Source organism: Scardinius erythrophthalmus (genome assembly GCF_964197995.2).
Source record: "Scardinius erythrophthalmus genome assembly, chromosome: 21".
NCBI lineage: Eukaryota > Metazoa > Chordata > Actinopteri > Cypriniformes > Leuciscidae > Scardinius > Scardinius erythrophthalmus.
The window spans coordinates 10,115,008-10,138,654 of record NC_138241.1 but is presented as its reverse complement, the minus strand read 5'-3'; the positions used below and the strand labels follow the sequence as shown (position 1 = coordinate 10,138,654).

At 36.4% G+C, this 23,647-nt stretch overlaps 1 protein-coding gene across 2 annotated transcripts in view; it reads right to left on the bottom strand.

Annotated features, from left to right (window-relative positions):
* LOC308681343 (CUB and sushi domain-containing protein 1-like) overlaps positions 1-23,647 on the bottom strand; it is a gene marked incomplete at its 3' end in the record, with an annotated part of 827,421 nt that overhangs the window by 59,451 nt on the left and 744,323 nt on the right. For both annotated transcript variants that reach the window (XM_081350146.1, XM_081350147.1), the window contains 11 exons: positions 18,757-18,945; positions 15,874-16,051; positions 13,882-14,027; positions 13,294-13,374; positions 13,090-13,203; positions 12,105-12,293; positions 11,161-11,307; positions 8,750-8,938; positions 5,598-5,783; positions 2,826-3,020; positions 54-227 (listed from right to left, as the gene is read on the bottom strand). In XM_081350146.1, coding sequence (XP_081206272.1) covers positions 54-227; positions 2,826-3,020; positions 5,598-5,783; positions 8,750-8,938; positions 11,161-11,307; positions 12,105-12,293; positions 13,090-13,203; positions 13,294-13,374; positions 13,882-14,027; positions 15,874-16,051; positions 18,757-18,945 — 1,788 coding nt within the window. The remainder of the gene's footprint in view (positions 1-53; positions 228-2,825; positions 3,021-5,597; positions 5,784-8,749; positions 8,939-11,160; positions 11,308-12,104; positions 12,294-13,089; positions 13,204-13,293; positions 13,375-13,881; positions 14,028-15,873; positions 16,052-18,756; positions 18,946-23,647) is intronic.

The window sequence follows — 23,647 nt, the reverse complement described above, 5'->3', positions numbered from 1 at the left end:
TCCACAATAAATAACGTCCAATCACAGAAGCCCAACTGAATGATGCTACTTACCCAGACATTTGGTCTCAACTCCACTCCAGAGACCATTGGCCTGACACTCCCTCACGTGTGAGCCCACTAAAGTATACCCTGTGTTACACATGAAGATAGCCGTGGCACCATAGGTAGTCAGGGTTCCCATCTTCTTGCCATTGGCAGGGGATGGAAGCTCCCCACAGGAAATGACTGGAGGAAATAGTCAGCAAAACATCTTGAATACAAATGTCATTTTATCTGAGAAAAAGGTCACATTGATGATGATGGACACAATATGCCATTCTTATTCCTAGTGACTACCAGGAAATGGGGAGGTGAAGGGGGCATGGCTAAAAGTGACACAGATATGTTTATGTAATGGTGCACATGTCAAGGGAAACAGAAGTACACTACCGGTCAAAAGTTTGGAAATATCTACTCTTTATTACTACTGTTCCCTATCAGTCAGTCACTGATGTAACGTCTCCGTTCCCTCCTTCAGGGAAAGGGCGTTTACAATAAGTAACCTTGACATTTTCTAGAAAATAAATAAAAAATCCTTATTTTTAGAAGGATAAATATTCCAAGTAGTTGCTCAACAAGGCCATAAAATAATATTTGTTCTTCAACAACTGTTTGCAAAGTATAAAAATCAAAGTATTGTAAACAATTACAAGCAATTTAAATGAGCAGTCTTTTGGAAGACACTTTACAATAAGGTCTCATGTGTTAACAAACATGAATTAACATTTATACATTTTTGTTAGTGTTAGTTAATAAAAATACAGATGTTCCTTGCTTAAGTTCCAAGTTCAATTTATGTTCAACAAATGCAACTTTTGATTTTAAAAATGTTGAAATTAACAAAAAATAATAATGCTGTAGAAGTATTGTTCATTGTTATTTCATAAAAGTCTTAGCCATGTTAGTATTTTAACCAGAACAAAATGGTATGGTAATTAAAATGGTCATTTTAAGACAGTTATTTATATATTTCGCTGTACTGTGTCAGTAAGAAATCTCAGTTTACATTTCCAAACATTCCTTTTGCCATAAATTGAACATTCCTTTTGACATAAATTGAAATAACTCATTAATCCAGATTTGTATATGTGCAAGGAGTCTGACAACAGCCGGTGTGATCCACACAGAGATCTGATCTCACCATCATCAAATTTGTCTGTGATTACATGAAGAAACAGAAAAAAACTGGGACAGACTAAATCCAGAAGAACTGCGGCAACGTCTCCAAGACGCTCGAAGAAACTTTCCTGCAAAATCACAGTACTGTGAAAAGTTTCAAGCACTTGTGTAAAAATGCTGTGGATGCATTGATGAAAAAAGTGAGGTTGCTTTTAAAGATAATGTCATAAATAGATTTTATTTATCAAATAACTTCTATTAACTAAATCAAATCAGTATTTGGTGTGACCCTTTGCATTTAAAACAGCTTTTGTCCTCGGTACACTTGCACATATGTGTTCAGGCAGCTTTGCAGGTAAGTTTCTTCAAGCGTCTTGGAGACGTTCTTCTGGATTTAGTCTGTCACAGTTTTTTCTGTTTCTTCATATAATCCCAGATGGACTCAATGATGGTGAGATCAGATCTCCGTGTGGAGCCCCCGGCTGATGTCAGACTCCTTGTGCATACACAAATTTCACTGTATTATTACAATTAATCTAATGTAAACTGATATTTCCTACTGACACTATAGCAAAAGATATAAATAACTGTCTTAAAACCATTTTTTGGGGTCGAAAATACGAAAGTGCCTAAGACTTTTGCATAGTACTGTATATTTATATGTTTTAGGGAGTTACACTTCAGTATACAGTTGCAGAAGTGTTTCTGAGTGTTTCTGATCACTTAATCTCGGTATTCAACAAGCACAATTTGACCTTTTATTCATGTCTGTAGCTCAAACAATGCAGGATTAATTGCATGACCAGTTTCATACTTAGGGTTAGGGGTTTGTTCACATCCAGTAACCCTGAGTATGAGCAATAGTAAAAGTGATGGTTGCCTTAGCAAACAGCACTAATGATTCTTTAGGTGCATGGGCTAGTCATACAACCCACACTCATTTATTTTTATGACATACTAAGAAGTCAAATTACAATTTAAGCCCCAGCAAACAGCATCTGTTCCTTTCATTAACAACTTACTCACTGTGGTGCGTAAACACATTAAAAATTAAGCTGCCTCTGATTAGAATATTTACATTTGCTCTCTGACCTCGAATTAGTAAAAGCATTTTTCACCGAAGACTTAATCACCATGATACTGTTTACACAGCCTGTCCCCGCGGTGGCAACCGGGCCACGATCAGAACTGACTAAGCAGTGGATGGCGTCTTATGCGTGCATGCTAAATCCAGAGGATTACACTTGGATCAGTGGAGAAATAAACGAGATGTGGTATAGAAAGCGGACAGATTTCAGACATATTAGCTACCCTAATGAATTTGTTTCATTAGCTCACAATGGATGCAGTTTGGTAATTAACAAACTGATCTTTTCATGAAATCCCAAGAGTGGAATATGGAATTCAATTGTGTTTTTTTGTGGGGTCTTTTTAAAGGAATAGTTCAGCCCAAAATGGAAATGTTATCATCAATTATGCACTTTCATGTGATTTTCTTTCTTCTGTAAACACAAAATATGATAGACAGAGCTTCTGTTTCCCATAAAATGAGAGTGGATTCTGATTTATACAGCCAAGCTCCAAAATGGACAAAAACAAGGATCATAAAATGCATCTATCTTTGTAAATGTATGTGTTGTTGTGTTTGTGTAAAAGCATTCTTACTCTTGCAGGTGGACTTCTCCTCCAGCCCTTCCCATGTTGCATTAGCTAAGCACTTGATGGTCCTCCTGCCCCCTAGATAGTAGCCGGGGGAGCAGCTCAGCATTATCCGTGCACCAAACTCATTCAGCAAACCCGAGATGAGACGCCACACCATGTGTTCTGAGAGCATGCTCTCAATGTTTGGGCACTGAACCGCTGCAGGACAGAAGGCAAAGAACGCATTAATGGAAAACCATGACCTTGTAGGTCCTGAAACTGGAATAACTAGAGCTTACAGGATTTATGGGATAGATAAACAATACGAGTGAAAAGTTTGGATGCACTTGTATGAATTTATGTTTCCTATGACCTAAAAAATGTTTTGATATAAAGGCTTTTTTAGAGGCAGAAAATTATTTTATTAGTCATTATTATTATTCAGTCAGTTATTTAAATGAATGAAATCGGAATTATGAAATCAGACTTTATATTTATCTATTTTGGGTCCTGATTAGGAGTATAGAGTTGTCAAAAATGTTAAAATTGTGACGCTTTGAGCACTGTTGAGCGGAAGCGTGTGAACACAATGGCCAATCAGAGGAGTTTACGAATCCGCTCAACAGTGCTCAAAGCGTCACAATTGAAAAATGTATTTTTGACAACTCTATAGGAGACGATGAGCACATGAAGCTTTGTGCCGTACTGCTTATACAGCGGGGGAAATAAGTATTGAACACGTCATCAGTTTTCTCAGTAAATATATTTCCAAAGGTGCTATTGACATGAAATTTTCACCAGATGTTGGTAACAACCCAAGTAAGCCATACATACAAAGAAACAAACAAAAATAAGTTCAGAAATTAAGTTATGTGTAATAATGTGAAATGACACAGGGAAAAAGTATTGAACACATGAAGAAAGGGAGGCGCAAAAAGGCATTGAAAGCCAAGACAACTGCTGAAAACTTACAGCAATTAAAAAGCAATCCAGCCCCCTGTCAGTGGAAATTAATAACAGCTGGTTCAGTCCCAAATGATGGCCTACAAAAAGGTCTCATTGCCAAGGTGTCACACAAGACACATCTCATGATGGGTAAAAGCAAAGAGCTGTCTCAAGACCTTCGCAACCTAATTGTTGCAAAACATAATGATGGCATTGGTTATGGGCGCCATTCTAAGCTTCTGAATGGTCCAGTGAGAACTTTTGAGGCCATAATACGTAAGTGGAAAGACAATAATTTCACCATAAATTTGCCTCGACCAGTGCTCCTCGCAAGATTTCTGATAGAGGAGTGAAAAGAATAATCAGAAGAGTTGTCCAAGAGCCAAGGATCACTTGTGGAGAGCTTCAAAAAGATCTGCAGATAGCAGGTACTGTTGTCTCTGAATTGGGGCATCCTTCAAAGGACGCAGACTTCAATGGTCATGCCTTCGAAGGCTTAGTCCGACCTTCACGGCCTTCAAAGGATGCAGCCTCTGAATTGGGACACAGTTACAGTCACACCACTGTGATGCAATCAGCCTTGGAATGCGGCCTTTAAAGGATACAGCCTCTGAATTGGGATACAGCTTATATTGAACAACAACAGCTCGTTCTGTGCATCATACGTCATTGCAGATGCATAGAACTTTTGTTTTTTATCTGATCGATCAAGTGTCCAATTGAAAGAATTTGAATTTTTTTTAAACTACCCCTTATGAAATTTCAATAAGATTTGGCCAACTTTTGTGATTCAAAAAATGATGTGATTACAGTAAATGTGACTCTTTTATTTCTGACTGTGCAACTAGTCCGATTACAAATGGATTATTAGGGTCCATGTAAACGCTGCTACTGTGTCATATGTTAAAGATAGTTTGGGTAACTTCCCGTCACTTCCCGTGAGTATATTAGACCGTTCAAACAAGGAGAACTTTTGAAAGAGTTTTTGCTCTTCGTAAGTCAACCTAGGAAGGGCTTGGCTTTCATTTCATTTCGTGAGCACATTCAAGATTTGAAAATGTTATTGATGTGTATTCATCTTGAATGTGTTTATATAAAGGTGGTTGAAAACTGAAGTGAAAACATAAGGTTTCAGAGTAACAATATTGAAGCCAGCACGGAACAGATGGTCCTTTGATTGAACAGCACAGTGCACAGCTCAGATTCAAAGGAAGCTTAATTTGGTGTGGGCGCATCTAATTTTGAGGGGGGAATTGCAAGCTAGGTCAGGTATACTAAACAAGATCTTACAGTAAGTAGACTAAAACATATTTCCCTCACATTTTCTCTCACAGTATGTTCCCTCTCCATGTTCTACATGACAAAGGTTTCACATCCCTCAGCTCGCACTTGTTTAGATAATTATAAACACAAGATACATCGTAGCTCTGTAGCTTACAGCTAGTCTGGGACACCATGGATGTGCCATACTATCATCTTAAAGCTTTAGAATGAAAGAACACCTTGACATAGTGTTATGTAGCAGGACAGAAGCCTCATCATTTCTCCTTCCTGTCGATGATGACCTCTGAATGCATAATACACGGTTATTTAGCTGTGGGCTCTTTGCTTGGTTTTGTGGGCTAATGGTAATTCAGGTCAGAGGGGGGAGATACCACATCATACTATTTGTCTTGTTTGAGATGCCAAACCACAAAAAATCAAGTCATTATTGTTAATTTTGCCAATTACCTGCCCTACAATACTCTCAGAGGGGGAGACGAGCGAGAACGTGGCTGACTGCGGCGGTTCAATGAGGCGGTAGATTTTAACATGCTGTTGGCATAGAAACAGAGGACTTGATTTGCTCACGTAAACAGCGGGAAGGATGTGCCACGTTGCTCCAGGTGCCATCCTCCAGGCAGACAGCGGTGAGCAGGCTGCTTGTGTCGGGCGTGTATCCCTCCTCACACTGATACTGCACTTTACTGCCCACCGTGTACTGGAAGCCGTGGAACGAACCGTTAGCAGGAGACTCTGGCACTCCACAAGATACAGCTGCCAATCAGACACAAACAGCACTGCATGAGGATACATGCTATACAGAGTATCTACATAACAGTACACTTAGCATGTGTATATTAGAATACCCACTGAGCAAGATAATATTCAGTGTGCAATACCTAGTGACTTGTCTTGCTGTGACATGCAAGCGTTAAATGAGCAGCAACGCTGTGCAGCATAACACTCCTCATTTAAAACACAGGAAGTTTCTTAAAAAACACAGTTAAATAAATTAGAACAGTATTGGTCAAGATGGGCCAAATATACCTCTCCCTTTGATTTACATTCCTTTTATTTAAAAATAAATTGTACATTCTGAATTTGAATATCCTTGTTTTGTTTTGTTTGTATGTTTCTTTTGTATGCATTTTAAAATAGTTTTGGAGATTTTTTTTTATTATATGGAAGACATGTTGAGTGATCAAATGTAAAGTTGATCACTCACCTTTAACGGTAATTTTATTTTTTTTTGTTAGATACCGTGACTAAATAAGGGATAGAAAATGCATACAGAAATAAATATAAAATATAATATATTATAAAAATTACCATTTTATTTTTCCGATCTGAATGTGTGACATTGTAATAATGAATGACTTGGAAGTAGAAGCTTTGCAGGAATGCTTGAAGATAGTAAAACCATAAATTGTAATGAACAATAAAGTTTTATTTTACTTACTTATTGTATTATAAACCTGATGGAAATATGATTTTATGTATGTGGAAAAACATTTTACAATAAGGTTCCATATGTTAACTACATTAGCTAACATGAATTAACAATGGGATTTTTTTTTTTTTTTTTTTTTAAGAAATCAATCAAAACATTTATAAATCTTATTTAATTTTAAATTCAACATTTACTAATACATTATTAAAATCAAAGTTAATCTGTTAATATTATTTAATGGACCTGAGCTAACATTAACTAACAATGAACAGTTGTATTTTTATTAACTAACATTAAAAAAGATGAATAAATACTGTAACAAACATATTGCTTATTGTTAGTTGTAATGCACTAACTAATGTTAACTAATAGGACCTTATTGTAAGGTGTCACCAGAAAAACTGACCTGAACCTGGCTTAAAACCTGACAGTTTGTCACGTCCTGTTGGTCTCGGGTCGTGTAGCAGACCTCTATTACATGTAACCATTCATATATGAAATTAGTTATTTTAGCAAGACAAAAAAAAGGTATTTAAAACTACTACAGGCACACACAAGCAACCATTCAGAAAAACCAATGGGACCAATTAAAGCTCTTCCTTATTAAAATGATCACATCCTGAATAAAAAGCAGGCCCTGAGCCCTCATCTACTTCTGTTTGACCTGCTGGCAGAATGCATGGATTGCTTCGGCCACTTAAAGAAATTATTGGCCTTCATTAGCACCCATTTTAGATGCCCTTCGTTACAAATGGGGCCTAGCCAGGGCTATTCAGAGCTCTGTGCAATGGTAAAAGGATATTAGTGCTATGACCTCCAGTCCTTGGAATAGTGTCATTTACCTTTGTGTGATTAAGAGTAATGAGATTCCTTGAGTAAAATCTTTGTGCGGTTGAATGTATAGGAACTTTGGTTGGCGTCTTTGTGAAACGTCCTTAAAAGAAGCTAATTTAACAGAGGCCCTGGTCAACGTTTTTGGGCAGCAGTTAGGAGCAGCTTTGCATTCACTAGAATGCTCTGACCCGTGGCAGACTGGGTAGCGCACATGCTCATGACATACAGCATAAGAGCTGTTTGCAAAAAGGAATGGCATTTATTTCCATTTTCTGTCCTATAGAAAAGAGTAAAAAAAAAATAATTCCTCAAAGAAAAAGCATTGGGTGCTAGATAATAACTATTAGCAAACTTTTATGCAATTTATATATGAAAAACTGTACTTTGCCTATAAATAGAATAACATATTTGATTTAATGTTTTAATTTTAATTCAATGTCATACAGGGTGCAAGCCTGTATTATTTTCTCCACCTAAAAAAAAATAGAGCATTCCTCAAAATTTCTTAACCATTGCAGAAAGACCAGTAAAGAATCTCATTCTAGTTTCGCAATTGTTACACAAATCGAGACAAGCTCAACCATTCACTTCTACTACCAAAGTTATTGTAAGTAATAACTACAAACTGTTATACTGTAATAACTACAAACTAACATTTGATTCCAAAATAAGTTTTAGACTAAATTTAGACTAAATGTGCAACCTTGTTACTCTCAAACCTGTAATTCATTCTGGCATTCTTTCTTATTTTTTTATTTATTTTTTTAAACATAAATCAGAGTTTTCAACAGCGTTCAGACTCAAACAGGCCCTATTTCCTACATTACTCATGGAAAGTGCAGTATACTTAAAATCATCTGATATAACCTGCCTTAAACCTGCACAAATAACAGCAGTAACAATTCGACCTACAGTTCATTTGCTCACAATTTAATACGCACAGTCTGATATAAAGATGACTCGTCTTGCTAATGAAAGCACAGAAAATCTCCAAAAGAGACCATTTTCTTTGACAATGCTCTGGAACAGAATATGCGAGGGCTCAGTGCGAAAGGAGAAAGGGCAGACAAAATGCAACGTGGGCTGAAGGATAAAATTAGCACCTCAATAAAAGAGGAAGGAGCAGGGAAGGAAGCATGAACAATGAAATTAAGAGAACCCGCGACACATCAAACACATTCAATTACATTTCTGTCTTAGTCTTAGCGTGACTGAAGAGTCCCCCATTATGACATTGGGACAAAGGACACTCGTGATCTCGTTGCACAGTCCTCGACGAAAGTGTTTAATGGAATAAAAGCGGCTTCTCGTCGAGGCGTGCGGAGGTGCTTTTGAGCGCCCCGCAGAATGACACATTTTGTCATATGCGTGGAGGCAGGTCGCCTTTTCAAGGCAATTCCCAGACATCTGAATGAGGGGACTGAGTCAGTGAATGTCTCTGAATAGTGTGATTTACCTTGGCATAGTGGAGCCAGATTGTCCCACTGGTAAAGCCCATTGGGATGGAGTCTGCATGTGGCATTTCTGTGACCCACGAGCCTATAGCCAGCGTTACAGTAATACTGGAGTCTGCTGCCTGGCCGGTCTCTCGCCCTATTGATGACTCCTCCATTCTTGGGTGGATCGTTCACACTGCAGTATGCAGCTGCGGGAAACGGCAACAATCACAGTTCGTTAAAGTATGATTTTGAGGGTGATTCTTTTTTTTTAATCTATGTTAAAACATGCCATCACATGTCCTTGAATACAGATCTAAACATGGCATTGATCAACCTTTCAGATTGTTTTGAGTGTGGTGGTAATGCCATTTTTCTCTTTTCAGGTAAAAAAAAAGAAAACAAAAAACTAGCCATAATTCCTTGTTATATTTTTAATCAAAAATCGAACATACTTTTCAAACCTTATCTAAAATAAGTTTGCCTCCGAAGTAAATGTATTTAGGATTTTTTACTGGAAAACAAAAATACAGATTTTATACAGAGGATGAACATGGTTTGTGCCAACCACAATTTGTTTACTGTCCTAAATTGGTAGCTTAAAAAATGGGTAACACTTTATTTTACAGTGTCCTTGTTACATATGTTACATGTACTTACCATAGTAATAACAGTAAATCATGCAGAATTACATGCTACTAAAACTCTGAATCAAATCCTAATCCTACCCTAACCCTATAGTAAGTACATTTTGTTGATTAATATTACTCAGTACTTAAATATATAATTACACTGTAACAATGACACCTTAAAATAAAGTAAAACCAAAAAATGTAAATACAATTAAATGTTTGATTTTTAGAAGATTTCTGTTTACTTTTGTACAATAATTGGCCAATGTAAAGTCTGAGTACTAAAGCAAAACCTGATCTCCACTTCTCTAGATAGATTTTTACTAGACAGAAATTTGTATCCATATTTTTGGCCCATTTTCTTGGGTTTTTTCATTTTCTTTCAAGAAAATTATGCACATTTTAAATGTATTAATCTTCTGTACGTTAATTTTGTAAAGTTCATGACCATTTAAATTAAATGGAATAAAAGTCTCAAATTCTAATTTCATGTAGTCTTTAAAACTGTGTTTAAGTTTGATTTGGAGATTAAACGAATGGGAAAATGCAGCTTGCTGGTTATAAAAAAATAAAAAATAAAAAAATAAATCATTAGATCTTGTTTTTGATGTGACACAAATACAAGTTTACCCATCATGAAAAGGAAAGCAGAAGCTCGAGGGATGTCAAAGCTTAATCTCACTTCAGACAGATCAAATCAAATGCATCATCACACCAACTCTGCTGAGAGGTCTAGACTTAGCTGCGAGTGATTAACCAGACCTAGCGTAAAAAAAAAAAAAAAAAAACCTTCATGTGGCACTGAATTCTAATTTCCAAAAGCCCAACGGACTAAGAAAGGCGGGAAAAACAAGGAGGGCTTGAAGTTGCTTCTGAAAGATGTTTTGTAGAGATAAAAGTGTTATATTTATCAAAAAGTGTTACCTACATCCCGTGATTATTTTAACTCAAGAATCTAAATACACAGTAGTCACTCCGAGGGTTTCAAAAACACAATCCCTCTGAGCAATGTAGTCGTTTCTCTTTCTGTCTGCTCTTGACAAAATCCAATAAACAGGAAACATGTGGAAACACACTGGAATAATGGGCCTGCATAGGGCACAGCATGTCTGAAAGATCAACTGGAATGAACAGAGAGACCAAGAAACGTTGACAGAGAGGCAGAGGAACGGGTGAAGAGATGCCAAGTAATCATGGCCACTGGCTTTGCGGTCCATAAATCATGTTTAGCCATTGGTGGAAATGTCGGTCAGAAGAATACGACATGGTAATTATTCAGCAAAATGTATTGCTGCATCTTTGACCACTATTACAGCAGACTTGCCAATGGCTCCCCGGAGGTAAGATGTGTCTGGTTCTAGCCTAATGAGGGCCAACTTAGAAAAGGCTGACTTCCTCACTTATTGACCCATTTGGATCCAAAGCAACTACCTCGAAGGGCTAAAAGTCCGGAATAAATCTGGCACATATATTAATAAATACTACTGAATACCAACAGGCGACTTAGACAGAATTGTAAATGTAATTCTGATTAAGATGTCTGGATGAATCAAAAGTGGAAATGAAAAATCTAACAAAAAGTATTTTATTCCGGTGCACAGGCCTTCATCAGAAATAAAAGTGTAAAGATTTTCTTGATTCTTTGATTTCTCCATTATACAAGTGTTGCTGGTTTTCTGTTCAATAAGTAGCCTACTTTGTTTTTTCCAAGTTGTATAGAATAACTCTACAGTACTTCTGGATGTATTAACAAATTGTGAATTGTGAAATATGAAAAGATGTAAACATGTTTAACAAACCTGTGTAGCGTATTTTGAAGCCTTTCTTGCTGGTCGCATGATCGGTTGACCATCTGAGGTAAAGCTGGTTTGTTTTGCTAGTGAAATTCAACTGTGTGGAGTGGTTCCCACTCAAAGCCACCAACAGCGGACTCTGTCCAGATGGCCCTGGTAAATAAAACATCACAAAAACAAGTAAAGCTAAATATTGCAAACCACGAATCTGTTGGGCAGCAAGGCAGAGGAGACATTAAGAAGGAACAGTGATTCTCAAACTTTTCAAGCCAAGGACCAAACTTCAAATAAAACAGAATATCCAAGTTTTCAAGTTTCACCTACAATAGTACCAGTACACATTATACCTTTTATCCCTGTTACTTGGCTAGCTTCTTGAAGATCTCTAAAAATGCACACATACACCACAATAATAGCATTTAATAGTTTTACAATTAATTTCAAACTTTGAAATGAACTAACACCCAATAAAATATATATTTATGAAGCTTAAGCGATGTTATATCTTAAAACTTCTCCTGTCTATTTAGATGTGCTTGGATTGCTCAAATTGATGCTTAAAACCGAGTGCTAAATGCAGAGTTTATGAGTCAAATGCAGGCCACAAAGCATTCCTCCTAAATATCAAGCTCATAGCTTTCTTTTTTTTTTTTTTTTTCTCAGTTTTTGGCTTGACGTTTTGTTAATTTTTAATAGTGTGAATTTACTTTTTAATTAATAGGTAAAATGTGCCACATAATATAATATAATATAATATAATATAATATAATATAATATAATATAATATAATATAATATAATATAATATAATATAATATAATATAATATAATATAATATAATATAATATCACTCCAGCGACATTACATTGGATAAGCGGAATAGATATGGATGTATGGATAAAATAATCAATAACATTCCATCTGTACAGAGGAAACAAAAATAACGTTTACCATCAAAAATCTCCAGTTCATCAAACTGCTTCTCGCTCTGGAACATTTCCACATAAATGGAGATGGTGAAGGAAGGCTGCACTCTGATGATCCAAGAGCAGGTCTGGGAGTTGGGGTAGTTTTTTGGGAAGCCCGGACTCAGGATCACACCAGAGGAGGCAGATCGCTCCTCATTTGCAGGACACTGAGCTGTAGGGTAGATACAGCATCCACAGGAATCATGGGTAATATTATTACAAATCGCAATGTGGTTTTCCTACAAACAAAAATGCAAGCTCCAGAGTATTCCAGTAAAGACAGTAAAGTTTTAAAACTTTCTCTAGCATGTGCAGTGCTTCTCCTGGATTCACCTCAGGGGCTGCGAGCCTTGGTTTGAGGAAGCAACAAAGTGAGTTGAAGCTTTTTGTTAATCCGCCTTGTGGGTGGGAGGGTGAAGGAAACAAACCAGGAGAACTATTGCTTCTTCATGGCATTGTACAGAAAGTACAGACAAGCCAAACGGCTCAAATTTACAACTGAAAGCTTTGCTGAGGATAACTAGAATGTTTTTTTTTTCTCTTTCCCTTGCTCCCAAGGCAGCTGTCGGCTACTGTCTATTTGTTACCATACAACAAAACAATGTTGCTTCTAGGGCTTCGTGCCATCTTTTTATGGATTATATTTTTATAAACTTTGATTACAAGAATCACACTAATGATTCAGCATCTTTATTATTTCTGATTATTAATCCCCAACTGTCTTTAATTATTTAAGTTAAGTACTCTCTTTTGGATGAGTTTTGTAATTACCATTATTCAATAGATTCTTGTTACTGTAATATGGTGCTTTATTTCTGTATTACCATACAAATAAAAAAATAAAAAACTAGGAACTGGAATGTTTGTAAAGTTTTAGGCTTCATGCTGCATCAAAGTCACTTTTCCATAATCATGACGATTGTGAAATATGTACCTCACATATTTATTAGGTATTTTTTTTAACTAACCTTCACATGCTGGTGGTGGTCCCTCAAACTGCAGGTGAGAGTTCAGCTTACATGTGACCTCATTGCTGCCAACCAATGTAAATCCAGGAAAGCATCGATACCTCACAATATCACCTGCATGGTCAGTAAGAAGAATTCAACATTTTTCAATATTTCTTGCATCATGTCTTTGACATTCTTTCACAAATGGCCAGCTGTTCATACCGATTTCATAGTCCTGGTCTTCAAATAATATATCTGCTTGTTCAACAACAGGGGGAGGAGGGCATTTCTTGAGCCGATAAGCTAAGGAAATGAAAAAAAATAAGTTTTGAAGCAATTTGACTTCTCATTCACCTTTATATGCATGACATGACACCAAACAACCCACCTAGAGTATACATTACACATAAGACATGTGACAACATACAGTTCTATGAATCAACATACTGAGAGCCCTCTCAAGAATACAGAGTTGTATTTAAACCACCCGTCTACAACTCACAAATATGCCAGACTTTTTCTGAAATGATAGTTGAAAGATTAGATGAAAGGTTCATTTTCACATGATTTTCCTATGCTCTTCGATGCATGCCTGCATGCTGACACTTGATATCAAAGAGGCCAAAGGAAGCTTCAATTTTTGACTCTTCTAATCTCCTGAAATAACGTGATGTCATCAGAAGCAGCCGTCATGCCTCCTTAGTGTATGAAAACAAGTTGAATCCCATGCTTCAAATATATTTCGAGCAGCACTTTACGGTATGCATTGCATTTCAGCTGCAACATTTTTCATTTGAAGGAGAAACTAACCATGGAAATTGAGTACAAAGAATCCACTTGTCGAGAAGTCGCTGTGGAACTTGATAAGAACCTGATTGAAAGTGCTGTAGGCTGACTCAAGGGCTGTGTTGCCGCTGAAAATCCCCAGCTGCGGGTAGCTTTGCTCTGGGCCGTCCCTGAAAGAGGGAAACTTGCATTGAAATTACATTACAACTTGTGATCCTGCCATAATCTTCAAAAGTTACAGTGAGATTGTGCTGACTTTTGAATAAAAACATTACATTACAGACCAGCTTGAACGAAAACAGTAAAAATGATGACTTCACAGACTAGTTCCCTTGTTTAATGACTTATGAAGATGAACAGCCGATATTGCTGGGAAAGCGCGGAAGATGTATATTTCCATATTATTTTCATCAAGTCAGTACTGTTTCAGATTATTCAGTAGAAATTACAACATTTTCTTCTGTGGTCTGTTATTATTAACAAAGCTGTTATTATTCCTCAAATATATATTGGTGTATATATATATATATATATATATATATATATATATATATATATATATAAAGACATAACTTGATGACACAGTGACAGAGCGTGAAATCATGGGATTTGTCGTGTTCACCTCCAGAGACATTTTTGCTTTATGGGGTTACCTTTGGCGACGGAACCCACAGCAAAAGATAGTGAATAATTGTGGTCCATCACGAATGTGCAAAACAAACAAATGATTGTCGGCTTTGACGCAGCATTTTTTCAGGGAGCGCACTGTGTTCCCATAGTGTCTACTGACAGCTGAGGGGGGATATGATGCCATTGACGGGCCGTGTCACTGGTTAAAATTGCGGATTTCTCTGGATTTAAATACTGTTGGGAACATTTGGGATAATGTAAGTACACAAGCCAATATAACACATGTTCTAGTGGTTTGGGGATATTTTGATGCAAAATTGCACATATTATACCTTTAATCGTTATTGTAATTAATTGTCTAAAATGCATGTAAATATAAATGCATATATAGGCTATATATATATATAGAGAGAGAGAGAGAGAGAGAGAGAGAGAGAGAGAGAGAGAGAGAGACTAAAATTTGTATCTAATATTGTTTTTAGTATTATTATTACTTTTTATTAGTATTCATAATCAGTAATATTCATAATCAGAAGTATTATATATTTGTGTTATAATTTTTTATATACATTTATAATCATTTGTAATGAATTGTATTTTGTGAATCATGGAGGAGAGACTTTGTGAGACTTTGAGTGTGTTGGAGTTAGACTGACATGTATGTGCAGTGTTTTCACCGATAACATAGCATAAAGAGATACATTGTTAATGGGAACCACGTTTCTCTGGTGATGTACTGTTTTAGTTACATTATAATCATGTGTTTCACATCATGTGTTTTCCTGATAATGCAGTTTTCTGGTCAACATATACAATAACTGTTAGTCTTTGTCTATGGCAGAGAGATGCTAATGGTATAAAAACCAAGCCCTTCTGTCCGAAAAGCAGGAAGATGACTGAGAAGCTGAATCACGAACTTCGTTTTATCCATTGTCTCTTCTTCCTATGTCTTATATAAAATAAATAAGAGATCTCTTGGCAAAATCACTGGTGTCTGCTTCCATGAAATCAAACAACAGGGGAAAGCAAGATTTTTAAATCAACAATATATATATATATATATATATATATATATATATATATATATATATATATATATATATATATATGGTTTCTTTTTCTTTCTTTTTTTTCTGAGAATTACCCCAATGCTTTTGAGTGAAAAGCTTCACAACTTCTTAGACAACTGAATTTTCTTGAAATCTTGCTTTGCACAGTGACTACAGACTACAAATATTGGTAAACAAAGTGGAACTCGCAACAACGATTTGCTTGACGTACAACAACAACAGCAACATTAGTCTAGTCTGCAAGCTTAAATAATTGTCTTGTTCTCATCTCAGTCTGATTTTTGCCAAATGACTCGTTAAATGGAGCTGTGCTCACCAGACGGCGATATAGTCAGTCACAGGCTCAGTTTGGAGCAGGGTGAAGTTGATGTAAACTCCATGACCATGAGGCACGGTGATGAGCCAAGTGCAGTCCTGAGAGTCTGGGTACTCGTTTGGGTACTCTGGAGAGAAAATGGTGCCGTTTGGAGCCGTCACGTTGTAGCCACAGGGAGCTGTGTGCAGATAAGCATTACTCAACCATGACTGCATTAGTAATCTGTCTTTCAGAATGACAGCAAATGTTAAACACCAGGGAATGGAGCAAAATCTGAATGTTAGGGGAATAACTCACCCAAAAATGAAAAGTCTGACATTATTTACTCACCCTCATGTTGTTCAAAACCCATATGCTGTAAACTGCACACACATTTGTAACAGGTAAGTAACAGTGTTCAACACAATGACATGTAAACGCATGAATAAATCATTTACAACACTTTCTGCATCCGCTAATCTAAAGTGAAAACTATTCAATCCTTTCTAAATGTGTTACAGATCATCCGTAGATTACCACTTCAAGAATCAATAGGGCATAGGATCAACGAATCGTATCTATGAATGATGTGAAACACATTTACAAGTGATGAATAGTTTACACTTTAGATTAGGGGATGCAGAAAGTGTTGTAAATGATTTATTCATGCGTTTACACATCATCTATAACAGGTGTTGAACACTGTAGTGTGCACTGCAGTGTAAGTGCTTACTGGTGTGTAGTGTGGCGTGTAGTGCAGTGTGTAGTGTAGTGTGTACTGCAGTGCAAGTGCTGACTGCTGAGGGTATAGACAGCTGTCTTCTGTAGTGTGTAATGTAGTGTAGTGTAGTGTGTAGTGTAGAGTGTAGTGTAGAGTGTAGTGTAGTGCAGTGTGCAGTGTAGTGTAGTGTGTACTACAGTGTAAGTGCTGACTGCTGAGGGTATAGACAGCTGTCTTCTGTAGTGTAGTGTGTAGTGTAGTGTAGTGTGTAGTATAGTGTGTACTGCAGTGTAAGTGCTGACTGGTGAGGGTATAGACAGCTGTCTTAGTGTAGTGTGTAGTGTAGTGTAGTGTGTAGTATAGTGTAGTGTGTAGTGTAGTGTGTACTGCAGTGTAAGTGCTGACTGGTGAGGGTATAGACAGCTGTCTTCTGTAGTGTGTAGTGTAGTGTAGTGTAGTGTGTAGTGTAGTGCGTACTGCAGTGTAAGTGCTGACTGGTGAGGGTATAGACAGCTGTCTTCTGTAGTGTGTAGTGTAGTGTAGTGTAGTGTAGTGTGTAGTGTAGTGTAGTGTGTAGTGTGTAGTGTAATCTGTACTGCAGTGTAAGTGCTGACTGGTGAGGGTATAGACAGCTGTCTTAGTGTAGTGTGTAGTGTAGTGTAGTGTAGTGTGTAGTATAGTGTAGTGTGTAGTGTAGTGTGTAGTGTAGTGTGTACTGCAGTGCAAGTGCTGACTGGTGAGGGTATAGACAGCTGTCTTCTGTAGTGTGTAGTGTAGTGTAGTGTAGTGTGTAGTGTAGTGCGTACTGCATTGTAAGTGCTGACTGGTGAGGGTATAGACAGCTGTCTTCTGTAGTGTGTAGTGTAGTGTAGTGTAGTGTAGTGTAGTGTGTAGTGTAGTGTAGTGTAGTGTAGTGTGTAGTGTAGTGTAGTGTAGTGTAGTGTGTAGTGTAGTGTAGTGTGTAGTGTAGTGTAGTTAGTGTGTAGTGTGTAGTGTAGTGTGTACTGCAGTGTAAGTGCTGACTGGTGAGGGTATAGACAGCTGTCTTCTCTGAAACACATGGAGTCTTTAACCACTGTGCACCTGATGTGTGCAAAACATGCAAAAAAAAGTAAAAAAATGTAATCATTTATAAAAGCATAGTGATGTTTCATAAATGATTAGTTAATCATTTACTAATCACTTGTAAATGACTTGTAACGGAATTTACAAAACATACATAAAATGTTAGTATATCACTTGCTAATCATTTATGAATGTTTTGTAAATGATTATTAGTTCATCATTAACTAACCACTTATAAATGACTTACAACTGAACGTAAAGGACCAACAAACCTACTGTATGACTTCATGAGACTTTAAATATAGAGCCCGGAGTCATATGGACTACTTTGAAGGCGCTTTTCTAATGTTTTGTTGTCCTTCTTTTGAGCTTTACCGACTTCACTATGAAGTGTTGTTGTATGGGGAAAAACACAGCTTACAGATTTTGGAATGACATGAGGGCGCTTAAACAATGACAAAATGTTATTTTTGTTGGTGATATACTCCTATAAAGACTCCTGTAGCAGAGAGTGCTGTTTCATTTGCAGATGAGTGAAAACTGAAGAAGAGAACAAAACATTCCTGAGGCTGCAAGAAACAACATGGATAGAAGATACCGGCACAGAGTTCACAACACAATAACACAGTTAGGAAAAAAAAAAAAAGGCCCAAAAGTCTTTGCAGTTCAGATTCCCTGCAAACGGAAGCCTGGGAGAAACAAGTTGAGCGACTGATCGATAATAGACAGGTCGGCTTTCACACTACACTACCCACGCTAATCATCAAGGCTACAATTTAGAACAGCTCCCAGTAGCCTATGTCTCCACTGTTCAGGTCTTCAAAGACTGTTTTAAAGACGGTTTTAAAACAAAATGGCTCTTATTGTACTAGGAATACAAAGTAGTAACACTTCAGTTAAAGAGCATAGTTAAAAAGGCATTTGGGAGTGTACTGATAATACCTTTGTAAGTCTTGAAAAGTCAGAGCATTTCTAAAGCTTTCTGTTTCAAAGTATGGGCAAAGGCGGCTAAAAATAACAGTGTGCTTATCACAACACAACTTGAGAAACTTAAAGAAATGCTAACAGGGATAGAAGAAAAAAGAACACATTTCTTTCCTTTCTTCCCTTTCCTTTACCTTCACAGCGAGGAAAGGGTTGGTTCCACTTCCTGTTGATTCCGTGCTGGCATGTTAACACAGGGTGGCCCACCAACACATATCCAGGGAAGCATTGAAATGTTATCGACTGGCCTGCATTGAAATCGCCGTTGATGATGTATCCATTGTGGAATGGATATGGGTCTTGACAGTTTTGTAATTCATATGCTAAAATAACAAAAAGAAAACAAAACAAAACAGAACATATGAATATCTGTATGTCTGGAAGTGGAAGTATGATATTTCCACCCTCATGTTGTTCCAAAACCCATCTTTTTTAAAACATAAATTAAGATGTTTATGCGTCATAGAATGAAAAAAAAAAGTCAATAAAATGGGTTTGGAACGATATGGAGGCGAGTAGATTATGACAGAACTTTCATTGTTGGATGCATTTGCTTATTCCTTTATGTATTTACACTTATAAACAATGTGACAATAAACAATTTACACTGAAAAAAAATTTTTAGTGAAGTAAATACTGCAGAAAAATCTAAAGTTATTTCTACATTGAATAAGTTAGTTCAGGCAAGAATAATAATAATAATAATAATAGGAAAAAAAAAAAAAATATATATATATATATATATATATATATATATACTTGAACTTAAAGCTCAAACTTAAAAGTATATTTTACGTGGAATTGTTTATTGTTTACATGAATGATTCTTCAAGTAAATATCAAAGTTATAAGATGAAGTAGCACCTGCTTAACTTCCTGATACTAGTGCTCACATCATGCACTATTAATATTAATAAATAGTTTTTAATAAAAATGCGGTATAATTTTTCACAGTTTTTTAAGTTGTATTTTCACTGTTTTGTTGTTGCTCTTGTCGTTTTAGTTCATTTTCTAAAACAAGAGTTCATTTTCTACTCAAACTGACTCATTCATACACAAAAACTATCCAATAAATGTTACCGTTATTGTGTACAAAGTCTCTGTGTTCAGTTGGGTACCTCATTACCTATATTGTGTAAATATGTTGTCTTATAGATTAATAAGTAGAAATTACTCAAACTCTGGTGACACTTTATGTTGATGGTCCAGTTTAGACATTCTACTAACTATTAGTAACTTTTCAACAACATGTCAACTAGCAGTCATTAGAGTCTTCATAGACTGTCTGCTTAATATCGGCTAGCACTTTATTTTGATGCGCCCCTAATAGACATTCTACTGACTATAAGTAACTGTAACTACATGTCAACTTATTCTACTTACCCGAAGCCTAACACCTAACCCTAACCAAAAAGTCTACTAACCGTCAACTGCAGTCTACTAATATTTTAATAAGAGTTAGTTGACATGTAGTCGACAATTTACTTATAGTTACTAGAATGTCTAAAAGTGGACCATCAAAATAAATGAACCCAAACTGACCAAGTTAAATTGACTTATTCACTTTGTTAATTTTACATAACTTAATTAAGTAGATTTGACTTAATTCCATACATGTAAAATTTAAAATCTAAGTAAATTGTACTTATCGTTTTTTTCTGCATATGCATTTGTAGGAGTTTCCTTTTCAGACGCAACATTTATGGGAGAAGAGTTTTTAAATGAATCATGCAAAGTGATTTACTGATGTTTGCACTCATCAATTTACTGGTATTTGCGCCATTATTTACCGCCCTAAAAAAAGCATGGGTATTTTGATGGTCCCTTTGGAACATTCTGATGACTACAAAAAACTTTTCAACTATATGTCAACTAACTCATCATTAGTATTAGACAGAGTATTAGTAGACTGTCTGCCTAATATCTGTTAACTCTTTATTGTGATGCTTCCCCAACTGACATTCTACTGACTATAAATAACTCTAATGAGAGTTAGTAGACGGAGCCAAGATGGCAGCGGTGTGAGTAGTCACGTTATTTAAGCATCCAAGTAGTTTTGAGGAGTTTAGAGTTAACAAGATGGGATTTGAGTTTTGAGTATGTAATGGTCAGTTTATGATTATTTCCATTGATTATTTTTGGCAATACTTTACTTTTGTCTTGTTGCAATGGGCAAAAAAAGGAAGGATCAGTCCTTTCAAGAAAGCGCTATATAAGCTTGACACCTCGCGGAAGAGAGCTGCATGGAATCGGCCGACCTGGAGAATATTAATATTGAGACAGATGTCGGTGCCTTTGAAGAGGTTTTTGCAAGGCCTGTTTCCTCTACTCCATCCAAGAATCTTGCGAATGCAAAAGGCAAGGACGAAGTTTCTTTGTCTTCAATCCTTGACGCGATTCAGAAGCTAACTACTAAAGTGGATGAAACGCACGGTAAGGTTGCCGTTTCTTGCGAAAAACTCGACAAACTATCTGATAAGGTCTCCCAAATTAGTGAAGAAGTCAAGAGGCACGAAATCAAGATCGTTCAACTTGAGAATAAAGGAGAATAAGGATCTGCGAGCTGAAAACGTAGGCTATGTCTAAAAGAAAACCTGGATGAAATGCAGCGGTACTCGCGTAGATGGAATCTCAAACTACAAGGGGTCCCTGAACGCGATGGAGAAGATGCGAGAAGCATGACGATCGACATTCAGAAAAAAATATCCCTAGTTTCCAAAACAAAATGAATGATGTAATTGATGTTGTACACCGCCTGGGGCCAAGGAGATCCGACGGAGCACCCCGAAATACTGTATCATCATGCGTTTTACCATGCGAACCTACAGAGACTTGGTATGGCGGGCAGCAAAAGACTCTCGCTTTCTAAAGGAAAACAAGCTTCGCATCAAGGAGGCATGATAGAGCCAAATTATGGCCGCTTGTCAAGAAGGCTCGTGAGGATGGAAGGGTGGTTTCATGGAAGGGTCCCCATGCTTTGTTGCTGGAAAAAGGCTTGAAATTAACCCCTGAGATGCAACTTCGAGGTGTAACAGCATTCAAATTTAACTCCCGAGTTGTGTGTGGACTGATTTCTTTAATTCACAGACTACGTGAAGCACCTGCAATCGAACTTGACTCTTGATTTGCGCACGTGGACATTTGTTATTTGCGGTCTGCCTTTAGGGAGCAACGTTAAAGTTTTTTGCACTTAATAATTAAGTTGAATTTGCAGACAAAACAAAAGAAGAATACCTTGCGTGGTTATTGGAAGATGAACAATACTCTGCTAAAAGATAAAATATTTAATGATCAGATCAAGGGATTGGTTAAACAAATATTTTCAAAAAATGAGCTTGAGTCACATGATGCTAATTGGGAATTTTTTTTATTTAAAGCTCGATCACTAGCTATTAATAGAGCTAAGGCCCTTAAAGTGGTTAATGCTGATAGAGAAGCTAACTTGTTAAGCAACATTAATAAAATAATCAAAAAAGAGAATCTCTCTGTTACAGAAATTAGTCAGTTAAAAACCTTGCGATTAGAATTAGACCAGCTTTACCTCAATATAGTTAAAGGTGCCTTCGTTAGGTCCAGGGCGAGATGGATTGAGGAGGGAGAGAAAAATACTAGCTTTTTTTTTTTTTTTTTACTTGAGAAAAGGAATTTTAAAAGGAAAAGCATTTCTGCTTTGCAAATTAACAATTCTGTTTCAAGAATTAGAAATCTGTTTTTTTTATAGAAAATTATACTCCTCTGATTTTCAGGCAAACCAAAGTGATTCATACCTACATCAAACTAAGAACTATATACCGCAAATTAGTGATGATTTTAAGTTATTATGTGAGGCTCCTGTTTCATTAATTGAAATCAGGGATGCAATGAAATCGACAAAAAAAGGGAAGTCGCCTGGATGCGATGGCCTCACTTTAGAATTCTTTATACATTTCTGGGAAATTTTAGAGCAACCCTTTTTATTAATGCTTCAAGAATGTATAAAAACTGGAACGATGATTCCCACTATGAAACAAGGAGTGATATCTCTTATTCCCAAACCAGACAAAGATGTAACTTTTATTGATAATTGGCGCCCTATCACACTTCTAAATTTTGATTATAAATTATTTGCTTCTATATTTGCCAAGAGATTAAAACAACATTTACATCATATCATTAATGAAACACAGACCGGCTTTATGAAAGGACGTCATAGCTGTAATACTCGTCTTGTTCTGGATCTTATTGATTATAAAGAAGAAATTGTGTCTGATCAAGTCATCTTATTCCTTGACTTTTACAAGGCCTTCGACACTGTAGAGCATCAGTTCCTTGTAAGCTCTTTAAGGGCTTTTGGATTCCCATCCAGTTTCATTAATGTTGTCCAAATGTTGTACAAAGATATTGATAGTTGTATAATTTTAAATTCACGCACATCACTAAGATTTCCTATTCTTCGAGGAATAAGACAGGGTTGCCCTTTAAGCCCATTGCTATTTTTAGTGGTTGTATAAACATTATCCATTGATATATTGCGTAATGATAACTTTGTTGGTCTTAGTGTCTTTAACAGAGAGATACGTATCTCACAATTAGCAGATGATACCACTTTATTCTTAAAAGATAGAGCAAGTTTCTCCAGTCTTAACTACAATTAATGCCTTCTCTAATGCTTCTGGACTCAAACTTAATTTATCCAAGTGTGAAATTATTTGCTTATTTGACAATGTAGAATCTGAAATTGAAAATATACCAGTTAAAAATGAAGTGAAATATTTGGGGATTCATATAACGAAAAATTTAATTAGTAGACAGTATCTGAATTTTTCTTCACGTCTATCCAAAACTACATTTATTTTTAATAGTTGGCTACAAAGAGATCTGTCAATTTTAGACAGAGTCGTCTTATCCAAAGCAGAGGGATTATCCAGATTTGTGTACCCTTCCCTGTCTTAAGCTGTAGATAATCACACCTCCAAAAATATTGATAAGATTTTTCTTGATTTTATTTGGAATAATAAATCTGACAAATTGAAGAAATATATTTTA